Below are 12,548 nucleotides of genomic sequence, written 5' to 3'. Positions count from 1 at the left end.
GTTTTATTCCGACGTTTACGACCTGTCATGCGTGCCGTTACAACTAATTACAACCATATAACTGTGTCAAAATGATAAGTGATAAAAAGGAACAGGCTATAAGCTTATCAAACATAGCCCACATTAACTGTCATGTTTTATCAAAACGTGAGGATTAAGGACACAGTAATTTAGGCTATCTTGTTTTGGGAGGTTTTAAATTTACGTTTGTCAGTCCTAATAATGACTATGTAAAAAAAAAAAAAACATTTTAGCAAATTATTCGTCTTTATTTTGAAGAATTGCAATAAAATCACGGACAAGTAAGTTTGCATATCAGTGAAGCAGACCCCCCACCCCATCCTCTCTCTCTCTCTCTCTCTCTCTCTCTCTCTCTCTCTCTCTCTCTCTCTCTCTCTCACTCGCTCGCTCACCCTCTCTCCCTCTGGATCTTTGAAGCCGAGAGTTGACGGGAGGTAATCCCCACCATGTGAGTGGGCGGTGCGGGATCCGGAGGCGTGTTTTTTTCTTTTTTTTTCATTATTCAAACGCTGCTGTACCTATAAAAAGAGCGGCTGGGAGCGTCAGATAGTTTTCTCCAATGGGTAAAGGTGACTAAATACTAGTTGTCTCTTTAGCCAGCCCAGCCGCATCCCGTCGGCAGGGGGAAGAGATGATGCACGACTCCGGCGGTGTCCAAATGGCGAGGACGCTGAAGCATGCAGCCCTGTGCCTGATGCTGCTGCCCCGTTTCCTCCTGGCCGCTCTCATGCTGTGGCTCCTGGATTTCCTGTGCATTAGGAAAAAAGTGCTGCTGAAAATGGGCGAGAGGCAAGGCAGCCCGGACGACCCGCCGGTGTGCGTCTCCGACTCAAACAAGATGTTCACCCTGGAGTCCCTCAGGGCCGTGTGGTACGGGCAGAAATTGGACTTTTTCAAATCGGCGCACCTTGGGCACGCTGCGCCCAACACCGAGGTGGTCCTGGTCCAGGAGCGGAGGAGGGTCCGGATACTGGACTGCATGAAAGGGAAGAGACCGCTCATTCTTAACTTTGGGAGCTGCTCCTGACCGCCATTCATGACGCGCTTGGCGGCGTTTCAGCGCGTCGTGAGCCAGTACGCGGACATTGCAGACTCTTTACTTGTATATATTGAGGAGGCGCATCCGTCGGACGGCTGGGTGAGCTCGGACGCGCCGTATCAGATCCCCAAACACCGCTGCTTGGAGGACCGGCTGAACGCCGCTCAGCTGATGCTTTCGGAGGTTCCCGGGAGCAACGTTGTGGTGGATGATATGGACAACTCGTCTAACGCTGCGTACGGAGCTTACTTCGAGAGACTTTACATCGTGAGGGATGAGAGGGTGGTGTATCAGGGGGGCCGGGGTCCAGAGGGATACCGGATTTCCGAGCTTAGAAATTGGCTGGAGCAATACAGGAACGATCTGATGAATTCCCAAACAGCGGTGCTCCATGTCTAGTTGGAGATGCTGAGCTGCCTGCTGCACGGCCCATTATGCTTAAGTGTCCAGTCCACAGTGCAAAAATGTTCAGATGCTGCTATCAACTGTTAACACATGGCACATAATGTTGTTTTGTTTTGTTTCATAAGCATAAGGTATACAGGACTCTTCAACAAATAGCCTACCAAGTCATGTTCAAGCCTATTAGGCTAGGCTGTTATATTGTGCTTGTCTTGTCCTTGCTTAGGGATATTCTTTATTTTTTTGTATGGAGAAGTCTTAAATCATTTCAAACTGTGCGGAATTTCACTTCTCTACCAGTGAACCAGATTCAATTAGTGATCACTTTATTTTTCTACAGTATTCACGTGTGTGTGTGTGTGTGTGTGTGTGTGTGTGTGTGTGTGTGTGTGTGTGTGTGTGTGTGTGTAGGCTAATACCTAAGGCTACTCCAGTGTTCCTGTGAAGTTCGGTTTTTAAAAGGTGAAGCCAGAAAACCGATACTGATGTTTTTGACACTAGAGTAGGACGGTATTAGCAGGATGCTTTCCTCAACGATCGATTGCCAAACGTCCTGTAAACAATGTATACTTCATTGAACAAATGTTTTTAATAAATGTCGAATCACACATCGATTTACTCTTGACTGTACGTGGAGATGGAAAACACCTCAAGGTTCTTCCTTTTTTTCCTTTTGAGATTTTGGCCAGGTTTCATAGTTAATTAATGGGAAATAGCGGAGTTATTTTATACTTAGTATAAACTCTCAGGTTCATAGGAAACTGCTGCAGCTCCAACAGCATCGACTGACCTTTAGTTAACTTGTTAACTTGATAGATGGGACAAAACTGTTTCTGCCTATGTGTTTGCGTCTAAAGACCATGACGTCATAACTTCTTGCTAATCATGCACTTTTATGGTTGCTGTCATCATGGGTGGTTTCTTGTTTGTTTAACTGACAAAATGAATCTTCATCTGGTTGTTTATCTTCTTGTAAGAAAATAGTTTATGGTGGGCACCAGAATTGTAATAACATAGCTGCTGTGGAAACTGGAGCCTTTATCACAGCTTTTTGCAAAAGTAAAACAACCAAAGACCTTAAACAACAGACTTACCTCCTCCTCTGATCCCTCTATTCCACTACAGTCCAATTAGTGCTATTCTTTGTGTCAGGCAGAAGTGTGAGGGGGTTGAAGTCGAAGTGAAAGGCCCTTAGCAAAAGGTAAAGTTGAATGAATACCATGTCCTTTTGTCCGTTTGGCCAGAATGAATAGCAGATCGTTCAGTTTTAAATAACCTGGTTTCAGTCATGCAGCACAAAAGAGGGTGCTGGGCCTCACCTTTTTATGTATGCTGAGAGGTGAGAGAACGGTGTTTAAACTTTTTGTAATAGGCAATTTCATGATGGCTCAGCCTACCATGTGCAGCAAGTAGCCAAAGGTCAGAATTGTTAGAATTCCATTGTTTTATAAAAAGTGATACAAATCAATACAGTATTGGGGAAATGTACCTGATATTGATATGGGAGTTTAATGCCAGTCTCCATCTTTATTGAATAGAGTATTCAATATCATTACATCCCATTGCAAGGCAGCTAATTTGAGAGATTGAGTCAAATAATTACTGATCAGTGTTTATACTACTGTAGCTTGATTGTCTGCTTCAGGAGGGAAACTGATCCCAACTGATCCCCAAGAGTCATCACTATATAGCCTCATCAACAGAACTGTACTGTGTTTGGAGGAATTCCTACTCATGAATGAAAGATCAAGTAAATGTGTGTGCTTGTTACAAAAAAAACATTTTATTTGATTGAAGTCCTTTTTTGTTAGCTATACAAAGCCATGTTATTTTCCCTCGATAGGATGACAGGGAATCTAAAGACATGAAGATGACTGTGCTGCCTAAAGGTGTGGTGCACCGAGAGATGTGCTTCATATCTTTAATCCATCTATCTTTATCTCATTCTCACTCTCATTATTTCTGGGATCTCTCTCTCTCTCTCATTTTCACTGTCTCTCCTCTTCTCTTCCCCTCTGCCCCATCTCTACCCACCCTGTATGCATGCACGCACCACACACACACACGCGCACACACACACACACACAGGCATTCACACAGAGATACACACTGCCACATACAGTTAGGATTAGCGGGCAATGTGATTAGATCCCACGTGGCCCAAGTCTCTACTGCGTGGTTTAATGTATTCAGGTTTCTTCATATGTCAGTTGATTCTCATTATATCATCATATAACCTGCATGTATGTTTTATATGGTGTGCCTGTGCACGTCTGTATGCATTAATTCGGTGCGTGCTATGGGAGAGACTTGAGAGCAGATGGATTGACGTGCCAGCCTCGAAACTCCTTCGCTCTCTTTCTTCTCTAAAGAGAAACTCTGTCTCCTTGTGAACCTTCCTTTTAAATCAATTATAGCCCTTGAGGCACAAACACAGTGATAAAATGATAAAAAGAGGGTCAGTCAATCAGTGATGTCTGACCAAAGAGCTTTCAAAAATTACGGTGTGACCTGAGATAACGCTAACCTGGGAAAAACAGGCTGTCTTCAGGAGATTATTCCCATATCTTGCCTAGTTCAACAAACAACAACATGTAAACTTGCACTCTAATTTAGTAGGAGTGCACTGTGTAGGCTGTTTGTCAGCACACTGTGTTCACTGTGTGCAATAATAACAATGTTCTAAATTCCTAACAAAAAAAAACAAAAAAAAAACCAACAACTATGGATTGGCCCTTGTAAGAAACCACAGTGGTCTTAATGGGGAGTGATGGCATGAGGTATCACTGTAATGAGGCTTGAGGAGATTAGGTGTGTGTGTTATCTGTCTCTCTTCTTTGTAGTTCTGGGAAGGCCGCAGGCTGGTGGAAAAACTGCTCCAGTTTCATCTAACAGCTGAGAGACACAGAGACGTGTGATACAAGACTGGCACGTGGCTGTCACACAGAGGGTTTACACCCGATCGCTGATTACCCACACTGCAACACATCTTACCCTTCTTTGCTTTACCAAATCCTGCCAATGCATTCATCCAAGGAGTCTCAACATAACACACAGACTAGACTCAAGGGTCCAGTTTAAATGCGCGTTTAAATTCTCATTTTTGTCTGGAGATTTATTTAGGTACACACAAACATGCACAGAGATCCAGAGATGTGTGTGTGCGTGTGTGTGTGTGTGCTCGTATGTAACATCAACAGAGAGGGGATCAGGTGACTCACTTTATCGTTATAAAATAAATACATCGTGGCTAAAGACCGGAGCACTCAATCCCCATCATAACAGGGACATCTGTGTGGCAACATGGTCGAAGCTGATCCTCCTCCTGACTGACCTGAGTCATCCTGACAGTTCATCAGTTCATTTCGACAGCCATTTATTACGGCACAAACGGAGCACTACAAAATGTCCGATACAGTCCTTCTTAGTCAATCTACCAATTAGACAAAGAACAGAAGGCAATGATGAGATGCCCAGTAAGCACAGTTCATGAAAAATATACGATTATGTTATTTGAAACAAGGTACTCCTTAGTGGGACACAAAATACCCAGTTGAAGTGATATCTCTTCATCTAGCCAATCCCATGACTTTCGATTTAGCTGCAAGCCCTTGGAATCATATGATTTTACAGGGCTTAGAAAAGTTAAAATCTAGAAAACAAGGTTTGTTACCATGGAACAGCATATCCCATATTAAGAAAGAGACTCTCTATGAGACGCTTTACAATTCACTTGACTTGCTGACCTCAGACAGGGCAACTTTTTGTTGTTTTATGCAGTGAGCTTTTGACTTGGCACGAGATGATGGTTCCTCACCAGAGACACGCTCACTGTTTTCACCAAGCACAGGAATTTTTTTTTGGGTGGCATTGGTGCAGGAACATGTTGACAATTCACATGATGAAATAAGAACATAATGGCAGGCGTGTTACAGGGACAGCAGGACCCAACATTTAGTGCAAAGAGACATACAAAAATAATTCTATCACTCCAGCAGTGAGATGGGACAGCATACCATGAGGTAGATAGAAATTCATGGAATAAATTTGGAGCCTTGTTGGGAAGGGGTTCCTGCGAGTAAAGTGGCATAGATTTGTGCAGACAATATAACTAATGTAAGGTTGCACAAACAACAATAAATGGGATGGATGAGACAATAATACTAGAGGGATTATAGTCAGTTCCATGGGATGTGCAAACAACACCAGCTAATAATAATATGATGGAATAAATAGTATAGCAGAGGTGAGAACAGTCATTTCCCATGGGGGGGGATTATGTGTGTGTACCAGGTTGGTGTTCATGGGTGTCAGACTATTACTGTATTGAAGGTATCAGATTTGACAATACATAATAAGTACAGTCTAACAAAATGCTTTTTTTTTTTTCTTTTTTTTTTTTTAATTTATGGTTTACATTAATTTATTTAAAAGGTATTTGGCATTAAGTAACTTGTACAGGATATTCACGGATCTGCTCGCACGCACACAGTGGTAAATGTAACTGTAAACCTTGGGTTACATAACTAGATTGAAAAAATTAGGAAAGTCTAGGAGGTGTGTAATGTGAGTACACTTGTTTTTTTTTAAGGAATACAGTTACATTTGGAATTACTTTGGGTTGCTATATTGATATGGATTTAATTAACCAAAATCATGAAAAATATTTATCAATTTTAAAGAGAGCAACTGAACAACGTGCGTCTATCCTCTCAGCACCTCAGCATTTCAAACGATTTGATACTTCTTTCCTATATCACAAATAGGCCAATTGGGCATCTATTCATGCAACTTTTTCATGGGATTAAATACAAGTGAGAAGCACTTAAAGCTACAATATGCAACTTTTTTTTACATTTAAATAACACTAAATAAATATATATAATAGTATATAATATACATTATCTGTCTAAGTCTGTCTGTGCCTGTGTGTACATGCCTAATAATCTGGCCACAGCAGAGAAGTCATAGCAATGACAAAAACGGTGGAAAGCAGTAAGAAACAAAGAACAGTGAAGCTTAACTTGCGGCAGATGAGGCCCATTCAAAAACAGGGGTGGACATTGGCACTGCTTTTCTTTTTTAAACTGCAGACCACCTGTGTTCACCGTCCTTGCTCCTTAAACACCTGTGGTGGCTTTATAGATGCCGTTACAAGGTAGACAGCTCATCAAGATGAGTGAGAAGTGTTGGGCCGTGACCTTGACCAGCTGAGGGGGAGGACAGCATGACTAACAACATACTTCCGCTGTCAAGGCGAAAAGTTCCATATTGTATCTGTAAGTACTTATATGAGATGTAGCTACACTTAATTTTGGCTTGATTTTGTGTTCTTTTGGAGCTGCCTGCTGTCACTTTAAACAAAAGAGAAGGGTGCAGTTCTTGGTTTTGCTGTGAACGTGTTTGGTTGGTTTGATCCCACCAGTCATTTGCATCAAGTACCATAAATAACCTAAACACCACCAAACTGAATTTTCAGCCCATAATTGTTCAGTATGTCGATAGTCTACCATAGAAACATACAGTATGTAAACAGGGAGTAATTACAATCAATAATAGATGAACTCTGTAATTAGTGATTGATGACATAGACAAGTAATCATTTTTTGAACTATCTGTCTAATGTTCAAATACAAATATGCACACAAACACGCACTCATGCGTTTGTACACATAGTACAGTCAAACACACAATCTTATCCCTAACAGTGAACATATTTTTTTATCTTTATACATGGAGCCTTCTGAAAAAAGCATCTTTTACACAAGAGCCCTTTGTATGGAATACCTTCTAACAAAGATGTATGACAAACAAGCTTAGTGCTAGTTTTAAGCTCACCACCTGTGTTGTCTGAGAAGCAGCTTAAAGTATCAAACCCAAGTAGCCTATATCAATTGTACATTCACAATTTCCAATAATTCCCATCACCATGGCTAAGCTGATAACAGCATCACACAAACGACAAAAATCGAAAGATCCAAGGCAACCTGCTTATCTAGCAAGTTGGCCAATCCATGATTTTAATCACATACGAGATAGTACCATCTACTGACCAGTAGAGGTAACTGACACCGATATAAGTGAAGAAAACTGAATGAGCATACAAAATAAGTGGAAGTCTATGAACATTGTCCCCTGTAACGGTCCTAATGGAAGTTAACAAGGCCTCCTAACACCTTTCACACCACAGTATCAACACAGTAACAATAGCAAAGGTAGCTTGCTAGCTAACATTGCAACTTAAACAAATGATAGCTAACATTAGCTTAGTTACTTAGGCACTTAGGCACAATGATAACAGTTGTCAACATGCTGCATAAAGCATGTTGTGTTGTTTTTAGAATATCGACTTAAACTAAAGCTTATAAGTAAGCAATCTTCTAACCTTGAAATCGAACAAAGGCTAACCAAAAACAATAGCTAGCCACCAGACCAATCAACAAATCATGATACAAATGAAAGCCCACAACAAGAAAAGAGCAGCGCTGTATTATCAAGTTTTGATAAGCAACCTAAAGTAATAGCGAAATAAACTGCTCAGAAGCATTAGCCAATTCACACAAAAGTCTGACAATCACGTCAAAAGTGATAACTTACCTTTTCAAGAAAGCCAAGAACGCTAACATTGTGGAACTTGAAACAATTCTTCAAGCTAACATCGGGGTCTTCCAACACGTTGTCATTAGAACAATGCCGAATAATGCAAATCCCTTAGAAATGTAATGTTAAAGTGAGTAAAGCACTTTCCCTGGACAAACTGAAAAATAACCAAAAGGAACAGTTAGCTTCTAAATAAACCCCCAACAACAAAATGGCAGTCTACCAGAAACTTTAGTACAACTAATTGCCTCCCTCTTTCAAACAGCCAGCGAAGCCGTTTGCCTATACTATACAACACGGCCAATCCCAACCCCAATTACTTATGCAAGACTGCCATCAAATGGTATACATGTCAAAACCATGATAACAAATTATGTGCCAAAAATGAGGTATATGGTTTGTAGACTCATTGCCTTTGATAATGCCATCTAGTGGGCATTATCTAGTAATGGTCTAATTGCTCTACAGTCTAGGGACACATGTGGCCGATAAGGGAAAGTGCACGGAAATACTGCCAAGCGTTATGGCCATTCCACCACTGAATTTCATTAACAGGTTGTAAATGAAACTTGTCTACACCAAACCCAACACAGAAGCACACCAATAAGTGGCTCGCTTATAGATACTCGCTGTAAGATTAGTTATAGTCACGACAAATATAACAGAAAGAGGAAAAAGAGGGCAGTAGCATATCTCAGCACAATAAAAAATTCTTGTCATACCATGTTGAGAGAAGGATAAAGAGCTGAAAGGAGCTACAGCTTCCATTTGCTCGGCATTTTATTCTAATCTGGGTTACTTAAAGATTTTCTGTGACGACTCGCAGCAAGGTGCAAGACAACTCCCTCTGTTTCTCAAGCAGGCTGTGTCATACAAATTTCACATCTTTTAGGATTCAAGTATGTGTAACAGTTGAACCTCTCTGACCTCTATGACCCTCTTACAATCATTTGTATGTTAGCAACAATAGCACATTTCATTTGCAATGTTGGAAGGATAAAGCCCTGAAAATGTTTGAATAAAGCGGTGACAAAGGTTTCTTATTAGTACCTGTAGCATAGCTCAATGACTTAACAACTATCACTGATCCATGATGATGAGGCCGCATCAATCATGGTATGGGTAGGCTGCTTTACAGAAACGGTAAAAAATAAGTAGAGCAACAAGAATAGACAAGAAGCAGCAGGAGGGCAATGATGAAGACAATAATTTGGAATGGAAACTAGATGAATCATTCAGTTATCTTTTTTCTATCGGAAAAAATGTCAGTCTGGCAGCCAGTCACTCTGCATATCACCTCAGCATGGCATCTGTACCCCGGTTACCATGGCAATGTGGTTGCTATGAGATCAATTTATCTGGAGATCTCGCAGTTGCAGATGTCACTGGGTGCTGCTCTCAATAACAAAGGCTTGGTCAAATTACAGACAGTTAGGCGTCAAACACATTTCATATTCTGACCCTGACTGACAGAAAAGATTTTAATAAAGAAAGAGAATGTCAGTGAAGCATCAGACAATTTGGATGTCTTTGTGTGATGAATCCTTCACAGCTTATACACTCACTGTTGGAATGATATCATTCAACTTCTGAGCAATCTGTCCAAAACGATCAACCGAATACACACTCTCCCAGCAAAACCTGCCAATGTGGATGAGGTATTCAATATGTCAAATGAAAAGCATAACATGCCTATCAACATCAAGCCTGACAGAGACAGCCAGCCCCTCTCCTCCAGCCTCACACTTCTCCCCATCCTCTCCCACTTGCTAGCCTCAGGACTGCGCTGTGCAGAGCTGTCCCTGCATGACGCATGTCCCTGCACCTCTGACGCGTGGATCCCGACAGAAGTGGGAATACCACCCACTTGCTTTCCAATAGTTAATACCCCTTAATGGCCTATGAAAATCAGCTTATTTCTCTTCTGACCTGTGAGTAAACTCTAGAATGGTGGTTATACAACACAATGCGTGTCTGCTGTGTGTGTGTGTGTGTGTGTGTGTGTGTGTGTGTGTGTGTGTGTGTGTGTGTGTGTGTGTGTGTGTGTGAGACCCTAAGCATTGGTGATCTAATTCACTGCTGTGGGCTGCAATCTTGTGTAGGGCACTAAATATACAAAGAACTGCTCCAGTGTGTATGTGTGTGTGTGTACAGGAGGGAGTTTGTTGGAGCTTTATGGTCAGCATGGCTTGTGGCTCATGTTACATATACTCAGTGGGCACTTCATTAGGTTGGACCCCCTTTGCCTCCAGGACAGCTTGAATTCTTGAATTTGAGGCATGGATTCAACAACATGCCAGAAACATTCCTCAGGGATCTCAGTCCATGCCGACTCGATAGTGTCTTTTACAGTTCCTGCATATTTTTAAGCAGCACATTCATGCTGCATGTGCCGCATCCATCTACCTCATCCCAACGGTGCTCTATCTGGTTGAGATCTGGCGACTGAAGTCATGTTCCTGTAACCATCGTGGTATGATGCGTGCTTTGTCACATGGTAGGTTATCCTGCTGGAACTATTCATTCGAAAAAAAGGTAGACTGTGGGATGGATGAATCCGTGCATTTGTTTACACCAAAATCTGACTCTGCCATCAGCGTTTCATAACAGAAATTGTGATTCATCCACTCTTCAGTAATCCAGTTTTGGTGATCAAATGCCCAATGTATCCTAATCTTTTTGTTCTTAGCTGAATGGAGTGGTCTTCCGTTACTGTAGTCCATCCGCTTCAAGGTTCGATGAGCTGTGCTTTCTGAGATGCCCCTCTGAACACCACTGTTGCACTGAGATCTTATTTGCATACTTGTGGTCTGTTTCCTGGTCCCTGGAGCAAGTCTTGCCATTCTCTGACCTCTCTCATCAACAAGGACTGCAGCTGACAGTATGTTTCTTATTTATCACACCATTCTTTGTTAACTCGAGGCACTGTAGTCCGCAAAAAACCTGCGAGAGGTTGGCCATTTCTGAGATGCTGGAATCGGCCCATCTGGCACCAATGATCATACCATGTTCAAATCCACAGTAATCAAAGCTTTCATCCTTCTCAAGCTGTTTGCATAAACATGGAGCTGTACCTAATGTGGCCACTACATGTGTAGTGGTTAAAAATGATGACCTCACACTAGCCTTTAGAGTAGACGACAGAGATAGCTACTATACACTGGTTTAGTTCAGAGGAGAGATTATCATGCTCTATAGATCAGTTACACAGCAAAATGGGTAATGATCGGACATGATTTAGCTGTTCACTCAAGGGTTTATATCCCAATAATAGATTAAAACAGCATTTATGAATTTATTGGTAATTTACTGAGCGAGCCTACAGTCGTAGGAAACTGTAGGGATCAGCTGTCTTTTTCCAATACCCCGTTCTGAGTTTTAGGGTGGAGTTTAAAACAGTCAGGTTTACAAATGTTATTTTATGAACAGAAATAGAAATATGTGCTGTCCCAGGCTGCAGTGCCACACTATTCCTCTTCCCCAAATAATGGATGTTTAAACAGAATCAAAAGTGTACACATCTGTAATGCACTCTTCATCAGAGTGTTCTAGCAATTTCAGTCAAAAGACAGCTGGTTTAGCAAAACAGTTACTGTATCTATAGTGGCTAGCGGTGCTGTAGGCTTAGCTCCTTTGAAGCCTGAATGTGGAAAGTCCCACTAGCTGTCATCGGTTAGATGTCAAACACCCACAAGACCGCCACACTGATTGTGATTTAAGTAGGTAATATTACATTCCCTGCTATAGTTCGTTAGTTAACACAAACATTGGACAACATAGCTCATTTAAATGAGTTTAGCTCAGCTCACAGCTGAATCTGGGAAGGCAGCAGGGTGTCCTATTATTGGGTGTCAAACATCCACCTTGCTGAGGAGTCCCGTAACAAGTGCCCACACCTCTCAGGAGGGGGGGGGCAAGTGAAATGAGAAAATCTATAAGAGGGTCAATAAAGTATCTATTACCTTTTTGCACGCTAGTTAAATGCATTGTTTGAACGTGACAGCTCATTCAATCTGTTTCCCTCAAGTTACGCCGCAATCACACTCATTCCGTAACTCATTTATGCTGCTGGGAACTATGTGGAGGGTTGTATGTAACGATGCCATGGCTGAAAAATACTGAGATGAAACCAATCAGGGGTGGTTATCAACTGTAGTATTAGCGAAAAGGCAACGTAAAACAACATTTGATTTAGTTGTATGTGTGTTATCAATGCATGCATAAAATAAAATCAACACGCTCAACATAGTAAGAGTGGTGGAGGGGTTAGACTGGGACAGGGTCGGGACAACAAAGAATTTATTTTTCCAAACGGGTGAATAATTAGAGATTAACTTGCGTGATAGTACAGTTGGGTCATTTGAGTTGTTGCACATTCTATTATTTATGGGTCTTGATTTTAATTCTAGCTGGCTTTGCCCCTTGGCTTTAGTTCTTGCAAGTTCATTGACTTGCATATTCATACAAGAAACTGTGTTTAATGTTG

General features: G+C 41.5%; 1 protein-coding gene across 1 annotated transcript; it reads left to right on the top strand.

Moving 5' to 3' along the window:
* The first annotated feature begins 589 nt into the window (after nucleotides 1–589).
* LOC139653264 (thyroxine 5-deiodinase-like) lies at nucleotides 590–2,059 on the top strand. The gene has a single exon (XM_071530251.1). The coding sequence runs from the start codon at nucleotides 653–655 to the stop codon at nucleotides 1,457–1,459; it is 807 nt and encodes a 268-aa protein (XP_071386352.1). The 5' UTR covers nucleotides 590–652; the 3' UTR covers nucleotides 1,460–2,059.
* The last annotated feature ends 10,489 nt before the right edge of the window (nucleotides 2,060–12,548 follow it).

This window comes from Centroberyx affinis, unplaced genomic scaffold (genome assembly GCF_046629955.1).
Source record: "Centroberyx affinis isolate AG114_WGS23_722 - 3 ecotype Tasmania unplaced genomic scaffold, CSIRO-AGI_Caff_v1 ptg001906l_1, whole genome shotgun sequence".
In the NCBI taxonomy this organism is placed as follows: domain Eukaryota; kingdom Metazoa; phylum Chordata; class Actinopteri; order Beryciformes; family Berycidae; genus Centroberyx; species Centroberyx affinis.
This window is presented reverse-complemented; position numbering and strand designations above follow the sequence as displayed.